This window comes from Liolophura sinensis, chromosome 6 (genome assembly GCF_032854445.1).
Source record: "Liolophura sinensis isolate JHLJ2023 chromosome 6, CUHK_Ljap_v2, whole genome shotgun sequence".
NCBI classification, from domain to species: domain Eukaryota; kingdom Metazoa; phylum Mollusca; class Polyplacophora; order Chitonida; family Chitonidae; genus Liolophura; species Liolophura sinensis.
In genome coordinates, this window is record NC_088300.1 from 15,033,134 (window position 1) to 15,061,022 (window position 27,889).

The 27,889-nt window shown below is 42.3% G+C and overlaps 1 protein-coding gene across 1 annotated transcript in view; it reads right to left on the reverse strand.

Moving 5' to 3' along the window:
- Positions 1-1,957: 1,957 nt before the first annotated feature.
- LOC135466599 (bone morphogenetic protein 2-like) overlaps positions 1,958-27,889 on the reverse strand; it is a 31,229-nt gene continuing 5,297 nt past the window's right edge. Inside the window, exons 2-3 of the mRNA XM_064744174.1 lie at positions 4,818-5,196; positions 1,958-4,480 (exon numbers count right to left, since the gene is read on the reverse strand). Coding sequence (XP_064600244.1) covers positions 3,597-4,480; positions 4,818-5,181 — 1,248 coding nt within the window. The 5' untranslated portion in view covers positions 5,182-5,196 and the 3' untranslated portion in view covers positions 1,958-3,596. The remainder of the gene's footprint in view (positions 4,481-4,817; positions 5,197-27,889) is intronic.

The following is a 27,889-nucleotide window of genomic DNA, read 5'->3' on the forward strand; positions in this document are numbered from 1 at the left end:
ACATGTAGGAATGTCCCGTAGTTGGTCCCAGGAAAAAATGCCCCGTGGTTACTCACAGGTAAGAATGCCCTGTGGTTAATCACAGGTAAGAATGTCCTGTGGTTAGTCACAGGAAAGAATGCCCTGTGGTCAGTCACAGGTAAGAATGTCCTGTGGTTAGTCACAGGTGAGAATGTCCCGCTGTTAGTCACAGGTGAGAAGGTCCTGTGATCAGTCACAGGTAAGAATGTTGGCTCAGTTGTTCCCAAGTGTATTGGCTGCTAAGCCCCGTATTAACTTTATAGTCTGAACTGAAGTGCCTCTAGTTTTGTATTAGGCCAGGACTAGTATCATGATTTAAGTCTGGCTTAATACAGTTTTGAACAACCGGTCCCTGGTGAGCATGACACGTGTTAAGTCATAGGTAACTGGCGAGTTCTCACTTAAAAATGATATACGGATATACGTCAGGACTTGAAATATGAAATACCTCTATATCAGGTGAGAAAACGCAATCAAGACAAATAAATGTATTAACCTAGTATACCCCTTACTGAGAAACGAGTTAATATGTTCCTGTGATCAGTTCTATTATCCCGTGGTAAGAAAAGACGGATTCATTAAGGGTTGTTTTGTTTTAAGAATATTTCTGCCATTTAAAACATTCGTAGTTGCTGATCAATGTATTTTCCTATAACGCTTATTAATCTGCATTATCCACTTTCCTTCTGTGTGGAGACTTTTTTGTGTTAAAATTACCCGTCTTTGATCGAATTTGATCAGTTATGTTTCCTCGGTGACGTTTTAAACCTTTTATGTTTTTTCAAGCACAATTGATTGACGTAGCAGAAACAACATGCTTAATCCACCGTAAAATAGTTCAGGACTCACATAAGTCACAAGCATCGTCATTCCGTCCATCATCTTTCTTCATGCCTGTCACATCGTGACAAATTGTAACCTTTTCTAATACATTCTATGTACTTCTTGGTTATACTTTCGAACCAAAACAGCAACATGCAACTAATACCTATTCAGATGGATTGATCTGCCCCAGACCGAGATCATACTAATTCCGGGTCTAGGAACTATAGGGGAATTATTTACAGCTAAATAGGAAGTACTTAATGGCCTTATTTTATCGAATGTTATCTCAAATAAACGCATGCTTCGGACTTCTTTCCACATAGCATACCCACGAACCTTTAACAGCATGCATATTCATGTCCACAATGATATTTCCAAAACTGGGATTCCGGGTCATGAGTTATTCATTGTAACGACACAGTGTAATCTATCCATCTCGATAACTGTTATGTGTACTCCAATTCAGATTCAGGTCTTGATTGGGCTATATACGAAATCCACGTTTTCCGAATCACATACATGGACATCCACAGTATCCTTTAATATAATCCCCAAATCATTTGTCAGTGAAGCCACGTGCATGCAGTCATATTGAATTCGCCCGACGACAAGCGTGTGTCATTATCCATTGTGGGATGAGTCATTATTCATGACATAGCGAGCGCATCATTTTTGTGGGTCATACTGTAAAATAAAATGGCTGCATGTTTTCTATGTTATCCGAGAAAATCCCAAAGAATATATATGAGGTAGGACAACTGTAAGTCCTGATTCTAACCCGATACTTGAATCTAACCAGTCAAGAGATTTGAGTCATCTGCAGGTATGTATAGACAGTACAATAAGGTCGATGTTGTTTGAGTCTATATTGTGTTACGGAGACTTTGAAAAAGGTTTACAGCATATTAGAACTTCGATAATCCAAACCACTTGGGAATTTATCTTACCGCAGGTACAATGTTCTCCATCGTATCCTAATTAATACTTAAAGTAAAAGTGTATCTGGCTGACACAAATGACAACAACGTCACATTTCCTTAAGAAATAAAGCAACAAGTGGACACACAAACGATGTAACCAATCTTTATCCTTTATTGTCTGGACTGGTTTCTCATAATACCAACGTAAGGGCAGTTTGACCAACGACAGATCAACTGGCCAGGCATATTACAATGCTAATAGAAACACAGATTGGAGGGGAAATGCTAAATGCTTTAAGACGGACTGAGATTATGTGCCAGGCTGATGCTGGAAACATTGAGTAAAGTTCAGCGACGGTGTAAACAGAAACATCACTGCTCTAAGAGCTTTGTAAGAGGGTCAAGTTTAAAATTGAAAGCGTCAATGGACTGTGGGAAAAAGCTGCACAGATGTAAACAGAATTTAAAAGGAAACAGATCTTAGACAATTTATTAAAGTACATCCCGAAAGCCTAAAAGTTTAAGTTTAAAAGAAATGTTGAACCCTAATATCAGAAAGGATGAAAAGAGAAAACACGTTCCATGTCAGGAAACATCCAGTAATCATATCTACAGGAATAAAACTCAATCTTTTTGTACATCACCATTTACAATCATTCAACACTACAATACAACCATAAAATGTAACTCACGTCCTCTTGTTAAAATATTTATAAAATATGTACAAAATTTCACTTGTCTGGTAAAAAGTTCTGCTATAGCGTACATCGTATAAATATAAATTAACCGGCCTCTTCTCACCACTACATGTCACAACAATCACGTGACTTGTTGAGCTCGTGACACTATAGTAACCTGGGATTGAACGTTAGCACTAAATTTACAAGGAAGTGATAAGATCGAACTACTGAAGTATACAGTCAAAACATAGTGTTTATCCTAATGATAAATAAATCATCGTAGATACGTCCGTCATCTTGTGCCACATCCTGGCACTTCATGCACGCACTACTACATCCCGGCATTTCCTCCCCATGCTCTATGCGAGCAAAACATACACATGCCTCACCCAGGCACTACACATGCGCACTGGGGCATCATACCCGTGACAACATGCCAGTGCCTCATTCAGCGATATCATCCGGGCATGTCCTCAAAAACTTTGACTGGAAGTTTTAGTTCTCCATTGTGCCATCACACAACACACATTTCCACTTACAAATACATAATTTACATTGATACTTATTCTGTTTAACACAGAAGCGAGGTATAGATTAACGGCCGAACGTTCTGGACATACGGGATGTCCTTTGTCCACTTCTCTTGCCCCAGTGCGTTAGGGGCCCGCCATGACATCAACCTTGCCAACAGGTCCTCATCCGACAGATCGTGGCATCCGATGACCACTACTGTGTTACCCACTAGTGACTGTACGTGATATCCAATGGGGCACACTCGCTCTCAAGCACTGTTTCCTCTGGCGACAGAACGTAGCACCCAGTGGTCACAGAAGTTGGACATTTTAGGGTACGACATCCTAGTTGCACCACTATGGAACAGCACTCACAGAACAACGGACGATTTGGTTTCCGTCACCCCAAGCAATGACTGAGTACTCGGCGTCCCATGCTGTCGGTGTCATCTGCTTCAGGGACAGGTCTAGACAAGAAGGTACTTTTGTGTGCCCCGGGTCAGCTCTGTGGGGATTGGGCCCTTCACCAGGTCTGGAGGAGAGTCGCAGAGACGCCTGGCACGTGACCTTGTTCTTTGCATAGACTATAGTCTACATCAGTACTTTGTGTACGGACTGTCCGATGACGAATCTCCGCATTACCGGCATCCACAACCTTCCACAACCATGTCTTGATAATTTTTTAACACAACTTTATCATATTCATCCAAATATAACATTGAAATAGGACTTAGTTCCGTTGGCACACAACATGCTTTTGGTACAGCGGCAGGATTTACTGAATTGACCAGTGTTTGCACAATTGCATGGTTTGTGGAATTTAAATGGTCAGCTAGAGGAAATGGACACTCGCCGTGGCAATAGTAGGCCTGGTAACCGGGTGGCGCCACTATCCAGTCATTCCAACCGACGTCACTAAAATCTACATAGAGAGCATGTCGCCTACACTGATTTCGGCGCGCTTTCCTCCTCGAATGGCGACTCCTGGCTCGCCTACGATTGCTCCTACGAGTTCTTGGCGACCTGCCGTCGTCGCTATAGGTGACGAGTAGCGGTCTCTGAGAATGCCACTCGTCCTGGGAGTTGGTGGCGGAGCGCCGTAACCTGACATGGTTGTTAATGTCCTTACGTCGGTCCGTCAGGGCGGGACTCCTGGCCTGGACTCGGACCTCCAGGCCGTGATTCAAGTGAGGAAACTGCTTCCATTTTAATACTGCTGGGTGAACGTCAAAAGATTCCCAGGAACTATTCCGAACATCTACTGTCTTCACATCGATCAGACGAGTCATAGATTCCCGGCCGCGCCGAGCTGGTTTTATCACTTCGTGAACTTCTATGCGAAGTTTCAAACATTTCACAGAGGTATTCCCTTCTAACTGAAGGGAGGATTGCAAGTCTTTCAACTCCTTCCGGTACAGACGCAGCTCGGCCGACGTCAACTCTTCGTGCTCAGGAATTGAGGTAACGTTAAACTTGATGGACTTTTCGGGCAGCTGATCTCCTGATTCCTCGGCTTCACTCTCTGGGATTAAAAAAACACAAATAATCCTCTTTAAAGTACTCAATACAAAACGAGCCACGTATACAATTGGCAAGTAAAATGTTTTTCTAGTGGTATTATCAATTCTTAACCAGCATTTCTGTACAATAAAGTCCACTGGAGGCACTTTTCAGGACATAATTTCAGGACAATTCTACCTTTGTCGAACGTACCCCGTGACATCTTTAATACGGTATGAAGTGCGATTAAGCCTTGTGAAAAGCTCTCACATTGGCCCAAAGTGGCGGAGTGGATACGAACTGAAGGGTCATTTGACATGGGTCGCCTCATTGAGCAAGGATAATGAGGAATAGCTCACCTGCATGAAGGAAGCTGCGGACTGTGTTGGCATTGCTGGTACCCGGTCCAGTCACAAAGGCGTTCAGGCTCAGTCCGTCTAACTCGTGCAGCTGGCGGGCATACATATCCAGCATGTACTGCGGTATTGTTGACTTTCTGCTGGGTTTGGGCCGAGAACTTAAACCGAAGAGGTTCAATAAACTGGTCTCGAACGCTTGGATAGCCTCGTTTTTATCTTTCTCGCTGATGGTTTGCTGTGGCAGGGGCGTGTCTGGTGAGTCGTGGCTCGGGTCTGGCTCCTGGGGGGACGTGATGGAAGTGGTCGCTCCGGTCACCATACAGCTCAGTATCAACAACAAGATGCCCGTGTGCTCCACTACCATGATGATTCGCGGCGCCTGAAACACAGACAGCCACCGGTGAATACAACGAAATATCGAATACAAGGAAATATTGGATACAACAAAATATCGAATACAGCAACATATCGAATACATGAAAATACTGGATACAACAAAGTGTCGAAACAACGACATATCGAATAAAATGTGGAATACAACGAAACACCAAATAGAGTAAAGTATTGGATTCCACGAGAGAAATAAAACAAGAAAAGTCCATAAATAAAAAAAGAGAATGAAGATAAATATAAAAACAGTGCAGTGAAACAGAACACAGAGGGAAATGCACAATACATGAACCATGCCTACGATTAGAGTAAACAACTCAAAGATATGCAGTGAATACGGAAAATGGAACCAGGAAAAAAATGAACCGAATACGGATTTTATGGTACATACTAGACAAAAAGTTAATACAACGTCCAAACAGAGTAACAGATCCTGTAAACAAAACTAACATAGGACAAGAAAAGTGCAAAGGGGTAGGCATGGAAATCAACAGAAAGACACATGCGATAATAAACTAAATGGCTGAAATGGGTTTTGAGTGATTACAAAAAGGCCGCGTTTAAGAACGACTCATTTTATCTGACCTACTGACATGGTGGAAAGCTTGTGAGTCTCGGCTGGTAACCAGTGACCAGTACGTACCAAACAATGTATCACTTATCGACGCTCAGTATACAGTCGCTAATCTGATGTCACTGGAAAAGCGATCCGTTTTTATATAGTGTAAGGCCAAACGAAATTGATACTAACAGTGGAGTGACTGATTCTATAGGTGTGGTGAATGGTAACGAAGGAATGAGTCTCTGAAGGCGTCGTGGTAAGTCACACTCTGGGACGGGTGTCCGGGAGCAGGGAGGGTGAAAAGGAGAGAGGGCGCATTAGATCGACAGCTAGCGGAAATCTTATCTGGCAGCAACCGGATTGCATCGCGTGTTTCCACCTCACTTCCGCTGGTCATTTGCATACGCCTTCTCGAGTGGGCCGCATACTGTCACCTCAGTGAAGGTGTCAGGGGATGGAGAGCTTCGCGCCTTCAGGCAAACCCTTCATCCAGTCATACTTTATTGAAATGAGGTCATTCAGGCCTTGCAACAGTCAAAACATTCACGCAACTTGGTTCCTGTATATATGTGGCGTTTGGATGCAGTGGAATAGCATTATATTTTACATAAATAATGAGTGTGAAGCACAAGTGTATCTTGTTTTATAGGAGATTACGAACTTCGAGGCAAAAATTCAAATGTAAATAAGGCAACATCAAAATTACATTGACAAAAAAATTATTCGTGACCTTAAAACAAGCCTGAACGCTTCGCTCAAAAATATGTCAAGATCTGATTAGTCATGTGTACCTTACAGATTACCCAAATTTCTAATCTTAGGAAAATTTAGTTTTATGTTGATATGGACAAATTCAGCAAAGTATATATATACTCTTTCAGTGAAATGTCCTCAGTAGAGCACCTCTACACAATGATGCTAATCTACGATCAGTGCTAGGTCGGCCTACTTAGTCCTCACTACAGTGTAGAGAGTATTACAAAGGAAACTTAAAAACTTGGTAATTATCCGAAGATCAAAGCCCAGTGATGATGTGGACAGGTTACACTGTATTGGTAAAGCCAGGGTCTCATGGGGAGCGTACGGTCAATCCGGCAGTGAATCTGTTCGCAATTCACTGGATTGTCTCACAATTCACACCTGACTGAAGCAACTAACGGTCCTAAATGAAAACTACAGTTAGCACGTACTATGAGTTAATTACTTCGGTTTAACGCTAAGGCAAAACTAAGGATGGGATAAAGTGCGAATAGTGCCAGTCTGCTGACCCATCGGCATGGTATATCGGCTGACCAAGCCGCTGACACCCAGGCGTTAACAAAGAGGCTTTTCTACACCCGGAACTACTTTTATACTTCTATAGCAGGTGCGCGGATTTACTGCACCGTCCTTCTACCCTGTTATTATGCCAGTCGTAATAATATAAAAGACTATAGGATAGATAGTATAAAACCAGGACAGCGACGACAACGTGGTAGTTGTCAAATGTATGGTGACACGTATTACAGGTGAAATTCAGCCTCTTGTCAATTTACCTCGGGTGTTTTCTTCTGACTGTTCGTGTATATGTTATAACAATAAATACATCCATAGTCAATAGAGATTAAGTCAATGGTTTGATTGTATGGTGTTTAACGCTGTACTCAAGAATTCTACACTTCTAACGCGGTATAGCCAGGTTTACGGGTGGAGGGAACCGGAGTTCCGAAAGTAAACCACTGCCCTTCGCCTATCACTTGAGAAACTTCTCATTTCAAGGCACAGCTACATATATTCGGGCATGCGCCTTCGTTTCATAAGGGGTTAATCTGCTTTGCTTTGTAAGCGACTGAAAGATAGCAAATCATCAACCCGTTATTATATCAGTAATAAATGAGGATATCAGCCTATCGCCAGTATATCAATATCAAATCGGAGATCCACATATGTGTGTTATTCAGGGCTATTACGTCCGATTTTCTATCAACTGCATCAACTGTACTCACACCAGTTCTACAGTCTACCTGCTTATGTCATAAAAACATCCCCATGAGTTCATTGCATCATCGGACTTAATCCTTACTTTAGTACCAATTATGTCAGCATCCACAAATAGTTGAGATACAAACTCATTAAATGCTAACTTTACCTGTCTCAACCTACATTAAAAGTATGAAAAACTGCCATTGGAAGTTACAAATTTTTTGTTTACTTTTTCAGAGTTTGCGCCGTACTCAAAAATATTCTGCCCATCGCCAGGTACCTGGCAAACCTACACTCTCAGCAGAAGACGAAGGAGTGGGAGCTGGTCGCATTGGTCAAGGGCCAGATAGCTGCATGACGAGAGTGACGCCTTATACAACTGAGCCGGAGAGGGCCCTCATGCACTACATGTAATGCTACAAAACCATATGTTCTCTGGAATGAAATCTATTTACTTTATCTTCACAAATTGTCATTTTTCGCACTTCACTGCATGAATTAATTCGGTTTACATTCTTTCAAAAATTTCTGGGATTTAACCAAGTACGGAATTCTTGTAGATGGGCCTCAACTACCCAATTAATACGTGCATTCAAAATACCCCACACAGCGCACGACATCCGGATGATACCATTGGTTATAAATGAACTTATGACAAAATCGGAAAAGTATTGATGACAGGCCTGTGTTGAGGGTATAATCTACTACCGGAGATCGTCAGAAAGAACCCGGTCCGATGCTACCAACCTCAGAAATATCAGAATGGTGACGAGTCGGTCAAAACCGAAACACTTAAAATTCCAGGCCGTGCAACCACTGGCGATATTTATTTGGAAAGACATTCGCACCGTGTTGTTATGAAACTGAGATACGCTTGTTATGAAATTCCAGCGTCAGCTAAGAGGCTTTTTCCGGAAACTCTGACTATCGGTAGAGGTGCGTGTGTGACGTGTTGCATTAGCTGAATGCGCGTGTATACCACGTGGGTATCCAGGTACGGCTACAGAGACAGTGTGTCGGAGATGATGAGGGGTTGAGGTATAGCCCTGTCTCCACATACACCCACTGGTCCACACCCTCACGCTGAACACCGGACATCGGTTCAGTGAATTTGGCACCAACACAATCCTGTCAGGCTGTCAGCCTGACCGCAGTCAACCTATACCCGGTTAATGAGCATGCAGGCCATATATTGTATCATATATATATATATATATATATATATATATATATATATACATATATATATATATATATATATATATACTCTTTTCAGGAAAGACGTATTAAAAATGATGAATAGGTAACAATTTGAAGCAAAATAAACAGATATATGAAAACGCTCACATAACTGCCAATAATTCGTTGTCTTTTTGAAAACTCTCAATTAAAAACCAATCGGAAATTCGCATACACCACCTATAAAGTTACCAAATTAAGAATATTTACGTAGATAGATATGTCAGAAACAAGTTCTACATAAAGTCATCAATATTGCATTTTTAATAACCCTTCACAGTTTTAACTGTATATGCATGCCAATAAATGTATTTTTCAAAATATCATCATAATTACAATATGTACTGTTTCAGTAAGCGTATACAGAACAAAAAGTAGTCTTCATCTTAGTCACGTAAACTTATAGTACACAGTAGTACGAAGAGTACGCTTGTTAATGGCATTAAACATTCGGGGCACTGGACATTAACACACTGGCATTAGGCATTAATACCGTGGCATTCGACATCAACATACAGGATACTAGTCATTAACATACTGGCAATAGACATTAATGCACTGCAATCAGAAAGAGCGTATGTGTAAGTCAAATAAGTACGCATCACTTAAGAACACTATATGCATTTCTGTAGCCTGGTTCCATATGTAAAGCCATCGTATTTTTAGTCATCGTTGCAACATACATACGTCACCATGGCATAGTTACAATAATTTTATCCTAGGATACATTTGCGATACCGGCTTGTGCTACAGTAGCCGAGATTTGACCAGAACGGGCCACCGTAATATTCAACTGGTCAGTCATGTCAAAGTATGTATCACTGAAACAGGATACAAACATTACAGATATTCGCGGTAAGAAACACACGAACTACATCAAAAAATCAACTCGAACGCAAATGAGTAAGATATCTGCCTTCTGGCTACATGACACTGCCTGAATTAGTATCAACTCGTTGACAGTGTCTCGCGGTTATTTATATCTGAATGCGTATAGGGCAAAGCTTTACTTCATTGACAACTACTGAAAATAAATAGACGACATATAGTGTTAAGTATATCAAGTTCACTGACTTTGAAAGCATCGACTTCATAACACAAATAAATTGTAATTTTGTAGGTGTGATTCACCGTATGTAATCCATGAACTTGATAACTCTGTCTTTACATCTTCCACCATAATGCTGGCCACCGTCGTATAACAGAAATATTCACAAGTGCGGCCTAAAAACATCAATCAACTTAATAAATACATAAATAAATATGTATTTCACATGTATAAGCACCCGAATGCCCTTGTACATTTCATTGCAGAAAACTCCCATATCCTATAACATATGCTGGTACACGTGGCCAATGCATCAGTGTGATATATACAATATCTTCTTATGTACGGTACATATACATGACCAGCAGCTTACATGGTACAGTGGTTTCAGGAAGCCACATGAGGCGATTCTCTATACCTGTCGTTACCGTACTCTGCTCTGTGTAACACTCTGAACTCACGGAGAATAAATGTGAATGGTGTACCTGGGAATAAGGCCGTATCGTTTATTTATGACGATAGAATTATGAGTAGCGCCAAGCTGAGAGTACGCGATGACTGCATTGATAGTGTGCTTAACTACGCACTATCATCATTTAGATCGAGCTAACGGTAAATGACGTCTACCCTCTCCCCTAGACCACGCGCAGACTCACCCCCACCGGTTCATTGGGACGGCGTGTAAAGTTGAGAGTGACGCTTGTCTCGGTGTGACGGGCTGACGGATTGTGGTTCTCCTAGATCGCAATTCATGTCTCTGTCATTTCGCGAGAAGCTTGTCATACTTTATAAAGAGAAAGTACCACCCACGACCAGGAAAAAACAGACGAGGAACTAAGAAGTGGTTAGGTTAAAATGTCCTCAATTATACCACGAGCTCCCCACGCATATCTTAATCAGCATCTCCCAAACTTTATAACGTGGTAAGAATGAGAGAAAAGGCGCTTCTGATAATATGGGAAGCGCCAAGAAGATGCACTCCACCAAGCTGGTGTGGATATATGGTTGAGCCTATATATACTGGTCTACAGACAGGCAGTCAGGTGGTTTAATCTGGCCGGTGGTACGCGGAGAGTACGGGAGTTCGGCTGTCGGTGCTGGCCGCCTCCAGGCACTCTGCCGGCCCGGTCGACAGACGGCAGTCAATAGAGCCATACAACAGTCAGATATCGCCTATATTTAGAGAGCAGAGCAGGGGAAGAATTTCCTGAACGGGAGACAGCAAAATCACTTAAAAGCAAAAAAAAACCAAAAATACATTTTCATACTAAGTGAAAAGCTCAATTAACATATATATTTCACAGAGAGGCAATTTCCTCGCAAGCTAAAAACCCAGTGGGTTTATTTACCTTATGAAGAGAGGTAAGGCACGTCGCGCGGTGTGCCCGCAGGCAATCTACGACCCTGCTTCAGATTCAACTTTCCCATAGTTTGACTGTATTGGGCAGCGCAAGACAAACCCCTTGGCCAATACATATACACAAACGCAAGCATCATAAAAATCTGAAAGGATATGCCCTCGCAGATTTTGTTAGTTAATATAGCTTATGATTTCAATATTTTCGTTTGTCAAGTGAAATCAGTACCTCTAAATAAGAACCAGCTATCAATTTTTGTTTTTACAAAAATGTAAACATACTTACAGTTCTTTTCCCAAATCACAAATACGTAAATATGCTTACAATGGTTTGCTCAAGTTAGGTCAAACGTTTAAAAGCCCAGAACAAATTTTGTCATCCCTAAGAAGATAATTATAAACGGTGTTGCATGCGGCAAAGTTATTTTACAAGCATAATAATGAGCTAAGCACCCACGACTGATGAAGACCTTAACCAGAATTAACCAGACCTTAACCCCCACCCCCAACTATTCAGACGCCTACATCCATGTGTGCCTACATACTTAAATACACTAAACTATACATACTTCCTTTGACGGAATATGTGTTATCGGCGTTTATCCTATTATCTATGTTTTGTGTAAATATTACACGTATTCTAACATGGGATAAATTGACGACAACCTCCACACCGGCTAATGAGGAACAAGCCATAAATCACAGCACGGGATTATCTCTCGAATCTCAAAACGAGACATTTGGAAGTCATAATTGAACTGCCATGCAGTATGAGTCTACCTGCCCACGTATGACATGGCTAGCTTTATGGGAGCTAGGAAAACAAACTGGAAGAAAAAAACGTGTCTTGACGTAATCTGAGCTTCATTTTGGAAGTTGCTATATGGGCGCATGGCAGTATACATGGAAATGTAATGCAAAGTATGGACGTAAGCGTAAAACGTTTATAATTTATCCATGTGAATTGGTCGAGGACTTTTCGTGATAACACTGGCTATAACAAAGACCATAGGTTGATTTTTCAGAGACGGCATTTAACACCAAGGCAGCATATTTTAAATAAGCGACGTAACTCCAAAGAAATTCATTTTGACGACCTCAATATTTCGACTTTAATGAAGTCATCCCCAGGAGAATCGTGCCAAATGAGGCACTTTTTAGCTGTATATATACATGTGAAATAATTTCTTTGGAGTTACGTTGCTTGTTTATTATGATAAGCTCTTCAGTGAATCAACTACACAGAATATTTCTAATGTTTAAGAAGTATTATATGTATATGTAAGCCTATATATGTAGGAACACACAAAGCCTAGTCGTTATATACTTATCTGTTAATAGGTTTAATCAAGAAACGGCATGGGTAGACTGATAATAACGTAAGTTTGTCATGTGACACCCTGTCATAATTTCAACCTTCGGTACATGAATAAAATGCTACTTTATCGCTTTATCATATAACATAAATATATCTTCCAATTTAATTGAATTAAAAAATAGAATAAAACAGCGATATATATAATTAATTCTACTTCATCAGTTCCATGTAAGCGGATATGCTTATCAAGCCAAGTTTTATATTTATAATAATAAATGCTTAGATACAAATTTGTGTACAATATTTGCCATAAGTATATGTGTACGTGTATTCTATACTTCTTTGCTAAACGTGTATTTCATACTTCCTTGCTGAATGTGTAAAGATGAAAGGGTAAATATATTTATATACATGTATTGGGTATCTCTCCCAATGCACGTGGGTAATTATGTTTTGATAACACTAATGTTAACAAATCATTTCGTGCTGTAGATGCATCTTGAGACCTAATCGTTGATGTTGGATAGAGAGTAAGTGCGACAAACTTAGAGAAAATCTCACAGCAGGAAATCTACACACAGACTGTGTTCTGTATATCCATGTAATTAAACCCAAGGCGCAGATTTCTAAAAATACGACATCAGACAAGACAAGATATCAGTGGAGTAAAAATCGTAAGAACACGAGATTGAAGTTCTATTCTTATCAAAATGATACGTAATCAGTTTGTATAAAACGCCTTCAAAGTGCTGGGGTGTTCAGGTTGTTAACACGGTACGGTTTGGATCGGAGACGTGCCGCGGGACTCCCGCGGCAGATGGCAGATAAAACAGCTCGGTACAGCCGAAGATAGCAGGAACACATGTATAATGAAGAGCGAGAGGGTAAAGATGGTGTGATGAAAATGTAAAAACAGAGGCAGTAAAGAGGGGTGAAATAAGTGACAAATCCGCGTCATTCAGTAATCCGTGATCCTGTGGCAAAATGCTAACATTTTGCTAAATAAATATATGCTATATATATGCTATATATATATGCTATATATATATATAAAATGCTATATATATATATATATATATATATATATAACATAAATGCAGTTAATAAAGTGGTACAAACACTCAATAAAGTTGCCCATTAACTGAGATGGCCGGAAAGAAATGCACACCGGATTTCTAAGCGGAGAAAAAGAACAATGGATATCTAGAATCAGAAACGAAGAGGACAACGGATCTCAAGGTGAAAAGAGCAATACACGGGATCATCCATTTGAAGGAAAGACGAGGACACGGGATCTCTGGAAGGAGATAGATAAAGGGGATGTGTAAAAGGAAAAAACAGAAAGACGTGGGATTTTGAAGGGAGCAAAGGAAGGGCATAGGATCTCTGGAAGGAAGCAAAAGGAAGACGTGAGATATCTGAAAGGACAAAAAAGAAGGACATAGGTTCGCTGGAAGGAGAAAACAAAAGGACATGGGATCTTTGGAAGGAGAGAATGGGACAAGGGATCTCCGGAAGGAAGCAACAAAAGGTCATGGGATCTCTGGAAGGAGGGAATAGCAGGACACGGGATCACTGTAAGGAGGGAACAACGCGACACGGGGTCGCTGGAAGGGTGGGACAACAGGACATTGGATCATTGGAAGGAGGGAACAGCAGGAAACGAGATATCTGGAAGGAGGTAACAGAAAGACACTGGATATCTGGAAGGAGGGAACAGAGGAACACGGAATCTCTGTAAACAGAGAACGCAAGGAGATATAATATAGAATGACATGGCGTCTTGAAGGGGAGGGATGGATATGGGATCATTCACGGTGAAGGGAATCTCTGTGTGAGTAGGAAAAAAGTAGAAGATGTCAGTGAGTGGGGAGGGGAGGAAAGGGCGTGGAGGTCCTGAGTGGGGTGGGCAGAGTCAGGGTATTTCTGGGCTGCTTGAAGTGTGCTTGAAGAATTCTGGGTAGGTAGACATGCATGTAAGAAAAGTCTACAGTTGTGAGGATAGAAAAGGATTTGGATGGGTAGGAGAGGAAAATGATTTTGGGTGGGGAGCATGAAAGATCTTTAGGTTGGAATCTGGGTGAAAAGACAATATGGAGATCAAATTCTCTTCTGACTTAATAGTCTGACTGCTATTTTAGGATAGGTAGAGTTACAGTTCAGTTTAGCTGATATGGTTGAGCACTACAAATATAACCACGATGATGAAGAAGCAGCCATGCAGTGGTTGAAATGTGGTTTCCAACAGGTGGTGAAATATGGTTTAGAACAGGTGGTGAAATATATCCAGAATGGTAGTTCCATGAGATACATATATAGACGTCTAGACAAGTTAAGTAGAAACGCATACATAGAGGTGAATCCACATGCCGATATCGTGTTTCACTTCTCACAGTCAAAGCAGTTACGTCACAACTCACGAAGCAATGTACTCCGAACCCAGCGGAACAACACACTTCAGAATGCGTTTTACAAATGCTTTGAAAAACTGGGCTTATAATTCTTGTAAATTCAATTCTAAATTCATCAACAGTTCACCTTGTATGTAATCGGTGCTTAAGTCCATTTACTAGTTATTCAGTACATTGGTGGTGTAATTTCAGAGCATCTGTACAATTCTTTGTGTTTCTATCTTCGTTTGTTTGACTGTCTTGATCATCTTAATTATTTGTTCACAGAAGTTGAAAGTTTGAATTCCCAGATATAAGAAATCCCCTATCATTTCGCCTTGGCTCTGTGCAATAACTAAATCATGATGTTTCTTTTTCGTCCGCCTTTCTTGCCTTACTGTGCTCTTAGGCAATCCAAAGAAAAAATACAATGGAAACATTTTTCACAGCTTGCTTTGTTTGCCCAGATATTTAAGAAATGAAACTCGGGTGGAAAATGAGAAAGTTTTTTTTAACTGACAACAGGCAGAGCCACACCCCAAAGCCCCCACCCTCAACTCTTTCTCCACACCTCACCCCTCACCCACAGCTCCACTCACAACATGCCCTGTGGGGTTCTTATTCAGGGCTTGATCTCTACACTAGAGCCCTTATCCCACCCCTTCAACTTTTGAAGTGTCACTCATCCAGTGGAATCGTTAACCTCGTTATTTACAGTGGTCAATTACAAACATGGTCACTTTTTGTTCCCTACCCCGCCCCTTGGTTTAAACACTTATGTATCTCAAGTGTATAGTTGGAGAACAAAATATCCTCAACCGGAAACTAACGCAACAATTAGATTTGTAAGGTTACGTAAGTGGTTAAATCCAATTAAACTGCTACCGGTATGATACGCAGATGTTTCAGAAATAGCGTCAAGATAAATTAAATATTAATGGTAAGACACTTTAACTGGCCTTCTGTTTTATATGACTATCAATGACCTATACATGTGCACCAGATTTAACATGCACGTTAAACGGGTTTTCGGGGCACAAGTGTTTTATAACTCAAAATGCGTACAATTACAAAGTGTCAAACAAAACATCAAGGATTCTTGTCTAAACGTAATTGCAATCGTGATTAATCCGGACAAATATCTATCCAGTCATTAAATGTCATTCTGCATTAACAATACACGGCTGTACATGGGTCAAAACTCCCCAAAACATGGAAAATCAACACTAAATCAAAACTCTCTAATTTTACGTTGGTTAGTACTTCTGGCTCAATGCGTCACTCGCTGCGTTGAGAACTGATTATATTGTCTCAGCCCGCGTTCAGCATGCCTTCCGCAAGATCCGAGGCAGAGTGGAGAGAGTTTCGTAAGAGAAACAGCTGGGTGGGGGCAAAAGCTCTTACTGTGGAGTACTGGGGAACACATAACACTGTTAGTATGGTAAAGCCTGCACGCTCAGTTTGAAGTACTGACAGATACTTCATTAGCCCACGTGTGTTACATCAACATGAAAACAAGCGGCGAACATTTGCCATATTACCCACGGAAGAAAACACATACATTGAAAATTGACTACTGCCAATTTCTCTCCTGATAACGCTGTGTTGGCGTTGAAATTCACTCGTGCTTATTGGTGCGATACAGACCCGCAATAAAATGACAAAATCACAAAAGAAATTTGAATCCCTTTTGATAAACACTGGAAGCTAGAGATCTGCCGAGTGCAACGTTCTCCAGGCTAAGTGGGAGCCGATGTATAAATTTGATCACGGGTATAAGAAGCTTAGACCTATATCTCTCACAAAGCCATTTGTCACGGGGGTGGAAATCCCAGAGCGTACATTAGATAAGACTTTGATAACACAAGTAGGTTTTAATTGCGTGACGTCATTGCTTTGATAGTGTTGACTGGAAGCTTATAAACTGATTACCCAGTGACACAGATTTAGCCTACCTCTGGAGTTGAGCGACCCTTCTCCCTAACTCCATCGTCCGTAGCGGCAGGTCTCCGGCGTTTTGCAGCCCAGGCCGCCGCCGTCAGCGCTCTCTTAGGTACCGCCGGCTGGTCACGATTCACCAGCCACTGCAAGCAGCACCTTGGGTACAGACTAGACGCGGAGGGGCCTGCTCTAGACAACAGTCTCGGGCCGACTGAGGCCGACCGTCCCCAGTGTGAGTTGTGTTCGGATATTGGCGGGAATTGAACTGCTCACAAGCACAGCGGCCCAGAAGCACAGAGCATGTGCTGGACTCAGTTGGGGTGAGACGGCACAGCGTAAGATCCGGGGGTGGCTGTTAACGAGCAATCAGACAAAACTACTATTGTTCAAACCTCTTATCGGCGGTGTTGCCTTGCCCTGTATAAAAATACACCAGTTGGTGCCCCCTCTCCCCTTCCACCCCCACCTCGACTCCACATCAAATTTATCAGCCAATAGTTGTGGTTCACATCATAGGGGAATTTCTTCTCTGTTATTCTTCTAAACTGTGTGACGCATAAAAGCTATGGAAGACGACAAGCCAATAACATTTTAGTCGCCACTTTTTCACATGTTTCTCCCCCCCCCCACCAAACAAATATGAGGACAACTGTCGATGCAATAAGCTATGTATCTGAGGACATGCGCACTAACCTCTTTCTAACTCTATTAAAGAATTAAACAACAAAGGATACTGCAAGAACAAAACAATTACATGCGTCAGAAGGGAAGGACATGTCCACCAAGGACGATACCAAGTCTACCAAACCTGAACTTAGCCGATAAAATACGTGACGACAACTTGCATTAGGGATGGTCAGTACCACTTGTTGATGACATGAATGCCGTGTACATCATTTTCAGGTGTCATTTAAGCACTAGGTTAATCATATACGACGTACTAGCAATGGTAAAAGAAATCAAACTTTAACTTCAATGCGTGGAAAACACATAAATGAACTCCTACCATTTTCTGATGCTGATTACTTGTTTTTCTGATATGGAAAGAAGCGTACTCACTATAGCCTACTGCGCCGCTTACGGAACCTAATTGACGCGGTTGTTGCTTTTTTTCATTAATCATGTGATCCTAAGATATAAATTGAGTTTTTAGGGCTGCATCTGACACTATTACCTGTATCGTAAACATTATATGCACAGTTTGTTAGATATATTTAAGACATTATTCTTTGATAATACATACATGTCGTAAAAATCAACGTATGAAGTATCTATATACTGTAGTTCTTGAGAACGACCGGTGACAAGATTTAAACATTTTGCTCCAGAAGGCAACACAGTAAACAATCTTTATACCGACATAAATCTGGACTTCATAAGATATAAATACTAGTACCTCACAACAGCATTTTCATATTATCATCAAATGAAAATGTGTATCCTTACTTGGGTTTGATTTCAATGCTACTGATTAACAAAACCGTGCTGAATGTCACTTTTTCACGAGTTGTCGTGAAACGTTCTGGACAACTGACTGACGCTTCTCTGTGACCATAGTTCACTAAACATCCGTGACACGATAACAGTTATCTCAGTATTTATTGTTACTGCTTTGGGGGATCAGTTAAGTGTGGTCACGTCAATTATGACACTGTGGTCACTTTTTTGACCACCCGCTCCGTGTCGTCTTAACTTTGGTCACCTGTTATGTGTGTCCAGATACCAATTATCACCATGTGTTCATTCTTTTGGTCACCTGCTGCATGTCGTCATCACTTTGCTCACCAGTTATACGAATCCAGACACCAAATATCACACTATCGTCGCTGTTTTAGCCATCATTTGCATGTCGTCATTACTTTGCTCACCAGTTATACGAGTCCAGACACCAAATATCACACTATCGCTGTTTTAGCCATCATTTGCATGTCGTCATTACTTTGCTCACCAGTTATACGAGTCCAGACACCAAATATCACCCTGTCGTCGCTGTCTTGGCCACCATCTGCATGTCATAATTACTTTGCTCACCAGTAATACGAGTCCAGACACCAAATATCACACTACCGTCGCTGTTTTAGCCATCATGTGCATGTCGTCATTACTTTGCTCACCAGTTATACGAGTCCAGACACCAAATATCACCCTGTCGTCGCTGTCTTGGCCACCATCTGCATGTCATAATTACTTTGCTTTCCAGTTATATGAGTCCAGATACCAATCGTCACACTGGCGTCGCTGTTTTTGGTCACCAGTTGCATGTCGCCACTGCTTGGTGACCAGCAATGTCATATGACAATTATCCCACTATTGCCGCAGGTTATGGTTAATCAAATTTGGTTTCTGTCATCATTCATGTTTTGTTGTGATTTGGAACATTCTGTTGGTTGTAAAGCTGTTTTCAGTTTACCTTAACCCTGCGTTAGGGGATGTATATCCATCGTGTTAAATAAACCCATCACTAGATCAATGAACAGTTGCAAACAAAGGGCAAACGAGATACCTATTTTTGATTAACGACAATTTATAAACTAAGAAGGTGCACAGTCTGGATACTGATTAATCTTATGCTCCTAGCACATTCTTTATGTCTTTCCTGTTTCACTGTGTAGACTGCCGATACTCTTATATGACCCGCAGTCAACGAAGGGGCGTTCCACATCCATACTGAATCGGAAGGCTCATTTTTAAGCAACTTGAAATATCAGTTCCAAAAGCAACATGAATGGTTGATAACATGTAAGAGACAAGCAGTCATCAATTGCCAATGATGCAGGGAGACGGTCGACATCCTACTGTTCATAAACGCATCATGTGGATGTAATAAACAGGTATGCTTACACAAGCACTAGCCGCGGAATGAAGGGGAATAGATACAACTAGGGCACAGACCGCCAGAGATCCTGAACGCTGTGTCCACATTTGCCAACAAGAATGCTATTCTCACTTCAGAATTTAAGGAGTAAAGACTCCTAGGATGTTTTGTGTGGAACCTTGTTTCGAAAATTTGTCTTGGGACTATTTACCTGTAGCTTCCATTATGGTTGACGACTCATGCAGACATTTCTGTTAAAACGCCTAGATTTGTGAATTCATTTGAATTTCTCTAATATCTATACAAAGACATGAAAACCCCTTCTTTTGACCAGAGATGGCAACACAAAAATGACTTTTGCGGACATGCAGGTAGAAACTTTGGTAGAGGCATTAATAAATTTATTCACGAATCCACGAGGCATCGACTTATCAAGTTTGATTATACCATTCCAAGAAAACAAAACTTGGATGAAAGTGTATCATTTTCTCTCTGGCACACCGTCCCTATATATATATATATATATATATATATATATATATATATATATATATATATATATATATATATATATATATATATATATGCATTCTGTACTGGAACGTACGGCAACTATAAGATTATTGTAAGACGTAAGTGATATATGTACCGGCACTTCAGCCTGTACAGACAAATGCAATTATGAAGATCATTCAGGTGTCTTGTTTTTACTAGCACGGGTGTTTTGTCTCAATCGACTTTCGAGTGAGAGCGATAAGTCGGAGATGACAGGAGACGAGCAGCGATCGTCGGGAATTAACAACCACCACGGTCATGACAGAAGACAAACCCTACCACAACTATGACCACCATGTGGGGAGAAGATCGGCGGGATACCAAATCGAGTCATCTTAGCGAGAGGCCAAGCCTGGATGATCCCCATATGGCTGCTTGTGGTTTTCTGAATATCATATCTGCCGTTCAGGATAAATGAGAGGGTTATGTAGCATCCCCCAGGGCGAAGGGCATTCCCACAGGACACGGCTCGTTAAGACAGAAAAAAGGGTTTCAACAAACTGCAGGTTTTTGATCGATAAACAACTTAAATGTCAATTATTTGATCAGTGAAAGCTGGCGTGTATCAAGCAGTTGGGTAAAAAGGGAAGTTGTGTTGGTAGAGCTGGTTACACAGCGGGTACTAACAGGTCTGTGAGCCGATAATCCCACATTGCGTACACACAATTGGCTAGGAAGAGCGGAGCCTGTCCAAGTGAACAATGCTGCTAGCAAAGGAACTAGCCCTCCTTTATCTGACCCAGATGACATTAGAATGAACGAAGCTCCAGATTCTTATCTACTCTGCAACCCCTCGGGGAGGCTCCCGCTTCTACTCCGTTCTACCCAGCGGGCAAGCGGGGCCCAATACCTCAACAAAATACCCAGTCACAATTACAACAACATTGTTTTCTTGCCTGACTGTCAGAAAAGGCCGGGGGAGAGCGGTATCACTGAGGGTTATCGGGCCAGTTAACTTGAGGAGCCACGGGCAGATGTATTACAACTGGCCTGACCGGTAATCCCACCAGAACAATGTATGTCCCATCACAATATCTACAAAGGACAACTTCAAATAAACCACAGCATAGGCATCGATCTTATCTGCCGGGTGCGGAAAAAAGGCATAAAAAAACTGACTAACTAGAGTACGGAGGTGTGCCCAAAGGGAGCCGTTGCTCACCCACTCGGTCTGCCCCGGTACCCACCGGTCCTGATTGCAACATATGGCCGTTGATTCACAGTTAGTCGCATATACTATATTCAGGTAATATGCTCACGAGCACAATACCTTTGTTTTAGTGATAAAGCCCCGTTTCTGTCAAAGAGCTGATATATCTGGGTCAGGTCGTCTGATGTGGACCAGGCTGCGGAGAATTAGACAGAGAAGACAAACGTGACACGGCTGTTCGTCCAGCAGCCAGCTCTCTGCATATCTGTCTATACAGACCAGAAACTTCGACAAGAACAAACGTAGTTATCCTGTCAACTCTGTCGAAAGGCTTCTTCCTCAGATGTGTCCTACTATTTCTGCCTTAACGTAGTCCTATGACGTCTGCCTTCATTCAGTGCTGCAGATTCAATGTCAACTCAGTCCTGCAGGTTCAATGTCAACGCGGTCCTATAACTTCAGTGTCAACTCTGTCCTGCAGTCTCAATGTCCACCCAGTCCTACAACTTCAGTGTCATTTCATTTCAGTTCGACATTCTCAGCATCAGCTCATTCCCACAGCAGTTCTACGGCACATGTCAACTCTGTCTCGTGACATCAGTGTCAACTCAGTCTTACAGCTCCAGAGTTAATTCAATCCAACATCTTTAACATTTTTATACCTTCTACGGAAACGACCTAAACGACCTCCTTCTCAACTCAGTCCTACAGACCACGTCATTCTAGCGGCTTTAGTGTTAACTCAGTCCTACAGACCACGTCACTCTAGCGGCTTCAGTATTAGCTCAGTCCTACAGACCACGTCATTCTAGCGGCTTTAGTGTTAACTCAGTCCTACAGACCACGTCATTCTAGCGGCTTCAGTATTAACTCGGTCCTACAGGCCACGTCATTCTACCGGCTTTAGTGTTAAATCAGTCCTACAGACCACCTCATTCTAACGGCTTCAGTATTAACTCAGTCCAACAGACCACGTCATTCTAGCGGCTTTAGTGTTAACTCAGTCCTACAGACCACGTCACTCTAGCGGCTTTAGTATTAGCTCAGTCCTACAGACCACGTCATTCTAGCGGCTTTAGTGTTAACTCAGTCCAACAGACCACGTCATTCTAGCGGCTTCAGTATTAGCTCAGTCCTACAGACCACGTCATTCTAGCGGCTTTAGTGTTAACTCAGTCCTACAGACCTCCTCATTCTAGCGGCTTCAGTATTAGCTTAGTCCAACAGATCACGTCACTCTAGCGACTTCAGTATCAACTCAATCCTACAGATCACGTCACTCTAGCGACTTCAGTATCAACTCAATCCTACAGACCACGTCACTCTAGCGACTTCAGTATTCACTCAGCCCTACGGACCATGTCACTCTAGCGACTTCAGTATTAACTCAGTCCTACATGCCACGTCATTCTAACGGCTTTAGCGTTAAAACAGTCCTACAGACCACGTCATTCTAGCGGCTTTAGTGTTAACTCAGTCCTACAGACCACGTCACTCTAGCGGCTTCAGTATTAGCTCAGTCCAACAGACCACGTCACTCTAGCGACTTCAGTATTCACTCAGCCCTACGGACCATGTCACTCTAGCGGCTTCAGTATTAACTCAGTCCAACAGACCACGTCACTCTAGCGACTTCAGTATTCACTCAGTCCTACAGACCACGTCACTCTAGCGGCTTCAGTATTAGCTCAGTCCAACAGACCACGTCACTCTAGCGACTTCAGTATTCACTCAGCCCTACGGACCATGTCACTCTAGCGGCTTCAGTATTAACTCAGTCCTACAGACCACCTCATTCTAGCGGCTTCAGTATTAGCTTAGTCCAACAGATCACGTCACTCTAGCGACTTCAGTATCAACTCAATCCTACAGACCACGTCACTCTAGCGACTTCAGTATTCACTCAGCCCTACGGACCATGTCACTCTAGCGACTTCAGTATTAACTCAGTCCTACAGACCACGTCATTCTAGCGGCTTTAGTGTTAACTCAGTCCTACAGACCACGTCACTCTAGCGGCTTCAGTATTAACTCGGTCCTACAGGCCACGTCATTCTAACGGCTTTAGCGTTAACTCAGTCCTACAGACCACGTCATTCTAGTGACTTCAGTATTAACTCAGTACAACAGACCACGTCACTCTAGCGACTTCAGTATTCACTCAGTCCTACAGACCACGTCACTCTAGCGGCTTCAGTATTAGCTCAGTCCAAAAGACCACGTCACTCTAGCGACTTCAGTATTCACTCAGCCCTACGGACCATGTCACTCTAGCGGCTTCAGTATTAACTCAGTCCTACAGACCACGTCATTCTAGCGGCTTTAGTGTTAACTCAGTCCTACAGACCACGTCATTCTAGCGACTTCAGTATCAACTCAATCCTACAGACCACGTCACTCTAGCGACTTCAGTATTCACTCAGCCCTACGGACCATGTCACTCTAGCGACTTCAGTATTAACTCAGTCCTACAGACCACGTCATTCTAGCGGCTTTAGTGTTAACTCAGTCCTACAGACCACGTCACTCTAGCGGCTTCAGTATTAACTCGGTCCTACAGGCCACGTCATTCTAACGGCTTTAGCGTTAACTCAGTCCTACAGACCACGTCATTCTAGTGACTTCAGTATTAACTCAGTACAACAGACCACGTCATTCTAGCGGCTTTAGTGTTAACTCAGTCCTACAGACCACGTCACTCTAGCGGCTTCAGTATTAGCTCAGTCCTACAGGCCACGTCATTCTAACGGCTTTAGCGTTAACTCAGTCCTACAGACCACGTCACTCTAGTGGCTTCAGTATTAACTCAGTACAACAGACCACGTCATTCTAGCGGCTTTAGTGTTAACTCAGTCCTACAGACCACGTCACTCTAGCGGCTTCAGTATTAGCTCAGTCCTACAGACCACGTCATTCTAGCGGCTTTAGTGTTAACTCAGTCCTACAGACCACGTCATTCTAACGGCTTCAGTATTAACTCAGTCCTACAGGCCACGTCATTCTAGCGGCTTTAGTGTTAAATCAGTCCTACAGACCACCTCATTCTAGCGGCTTCACTATTAGCTCAGTCCTACAGACCACGTCATTCTAGCGGCTTCAGTATTAGCTCAGTCCTACAGGCCACGTCATTCTACCGGCTTTAGTGTTAAATCAGTCCTACAGACCACCTCATTCTAACGGCTTCAGTATTAACTCAGTCCAACAGGCCACGTCATTCTAGCGGCTTTAGTGTTAACTCAGTCCTACAGACCACGTCATTCTAGCGGCTTTAGTGTTAACTCAGTCCAACAGACCACGTCATTCTAGCGGCTTCAGTATTAGCTCAGTCCTACAGACCACGTCATTCTAGCGGCTTTAGTGTTAAATCAGTCCTACAGACCACCTCATTCTAACGGCTTCAGTATTAACTCAGTCCAACAGGCCACGTCATTCTAGCGGCTTTAGTGTTAACTCAGTCCTACAGACCACGTCATTCTAGCGACTTCAGTATTAGCTCAGTCCTACAGACCACGTCACTCTAGCGGCTTTAGTGTTAACTCAGTCCTACAGACCACGTCATTCTAGCGGCTTTAGTGTTAACTCAGTCCTACAGACCACGTCACTCTAGCGGCTTCAGTATTAACTCGGTCCTACAGGCCACGTCATTCTAACGGCTTTAGCGTTAACTCAGTCCTACAGACCACGTCATTCTAGTGACTTCAGTATTAACTCAGTACAACAGACCACGTCATTCTAGCGGCTTTAGTGTTAACTCAGTCCTACAGACCACGTCACTCTAGCGGCTTCAGTATTAGCTCAGTCCTACAGGCCACGTCATTCTAACGGCTTTAGCGTTAACTCAGTCCTACAGACCACGTCACTCTAGTGGCTTCAGTATTAACTCAGTACAACAGACCACGTCATTCTAGCGGCTTTAGTGTTAACTCAGTCCTACAGACCACGTCACTCTAGCGGCTTCAGTATTAGCTCAGTCCTACAGACCACGTCATTCTAGCGGCTTTAGTGTTAACTCAGTCCTACAGACCACGTCATTCTAACGGCTTCAGTATTAACTCAGTCCTACAGGCCACGTCATTCTAGCGGCTTTAGTGTTAAATCAGTCCTACAGACCACCTCATTCTAGCGGCTTCACTATTAGCTCAGTCCTACAGACCACGTCATTCTAGCGGCTTCAGTATTAGCTCAGTCCTACAGGCCACGTCATTCTACCGGCTTTAGTGTTAAATCAGTCCTACAGACCACCTCATTCTAACGGCTTCAGTATTAACTCAGTCCAACAGGCCACGTCATTCTAGCGGCTTTAGTGTTAACTCAGTCCTACAGACCACGTCATTCTAGCGGCTTTAGTGTTAACTCAGTCCAACAGACCACGTCATTCTAGCGGCTTCAGTATTAGCTCAGTCCTACAGACCACGTCATTCTAGCGGCTTTAGTGTTAAATCAGTCCTACAGACCACCTCATTCTAACGGCTTCAGTATTAACTCAGTCCAACAGGCCACGTCATTCTAGCGGCTTTAGTGTTAACTCAGTCCTACAGACCACGTCATTCTAGCGACTTCAGTATTAGCTCAGTCCTACAGACCACGTCACTCTAGCGGCTTTAGTGTTAACTCAGTCCTACAGACCACGTCATTCTAGCGGCTTCAGTATTAGCTCAGTCCTACAGGGTGCGTCATTCTAGCGGCTTTAGTGTTAAATCAGTCCTACAGACCACCTCATTCTAACGGCTTCAGTATTAACTCAGTCCAACAGGCCACGTCATTCTAGCGGCTTTAGTGTTAAATCAGTCCTACAGACCACGTCATTCTAGCGGCTTCAGTATCAACTCAGTCCTACAGACCACGTCACTCTAGCGACTTCAGTATCAACTCAGTTCTACAGCGTCCGCGCCTGCGCAGTCCCCAAGTTTCAGTAAGGCACAACATCCTTAACAGCTTTGTAACACAGCATCAGTTCAACTCCACTAATTGTTTCATGCTGATTACAAGCCTTTAACTGTCCCATCCGTTCGGCCAGTTATTTATTACCTCTCGATTGACATAATCAAGTCTCGGTTGCCCATGTAGGGCCTAGATGCATTACGTAGAGACATATCTTTACAATCTTCAATCGCTGACAAAAAAGAATAAAAATTTTACAACCATCTGCTTCAGACAGAAAAGCATCTACTTCAGGCAGAAATGCATATGCCTCGGACAGAAGTACGAGTTTGTATCTTTCTCCTTGAGAACGAAACATAACTTTCTTCGTTTAAGTTTGAATTAAAACACAACGTCAAAAATGTCCACACCATATGATTCTTATTCACCAATACATGTATACAGGCTTTCATTAGATAAGCATAAACTCTTGTGGACGTCTATGATAAGAAAGGAACGAACTCTATCAAGTCTCCAGTCGTTAAGAAACACATCCCACTTTACTTTCGGGCAGCCGCCTTCTTATTTTTTTGTTGTTTTTTTTGCGATCATTGAATATATCTTTGAGTTAATGCAAGATTTATTTAATATTATCGGGGACTATTACCAGTAAATGGAAAATGTACCCACCATGATGGTTCGCCCCGCCTCATTTAACAAAGGATGTTAACCACAAATTGAATCTCACAATCAATAGCGGTATGTTTCGTGCACGTGACTTACACATCCACCCGTGGTATATGGACTATGCTGAATGACAGATTATAGTTGGTCGTTTACACCAACATATACATCATTTTAAAACCCCTTTCTTCTTTGTGCACCAACTATACTGTTGAAAACATCTTGCAAAATGGCACGTGAAAATTGAATTAGGACAAATACGTAACACATAGTTTCTAGACACATTTGTGGTGAACATTACTGCGTGGCATTTCAAGTAACAGTAGAATTTATCGACCCCAGTGATGATTACGTTTTAATCCAATATCCTATGTGATATAAAGCTACATAAACTGATACAACCAACGACAACCATCGCAGCCGCTCAAAGCACTCTACTCCGTGCGAATACAGAGAAAAAATACACCAGATAGACAATCCGTGAGTATGTGTTAGCACACCCCAGTCCACACACAGCTATCACCTGTTCGATTTACCTGCTAGTGTACCTGGTTACTGATTACGCTGTAGCTTTGATGTCTGTGGTATGGTATTGCCGACGACAGGGAGCCACGGTGCTTTTATAAAACAAGACAAACAAAGCATCAAAGGCTAAAATGGATGGACGGGTCGAAAACAACGTTTACGTGTTCAATTGAGCCGCACAAATCACAAATAACGGAATGTGTAACTTTGCTTTCTCTAAGCGTCCTACATATTGGACGAACTGATTACTATAGAAACGTGCACTGGCATTCTCCA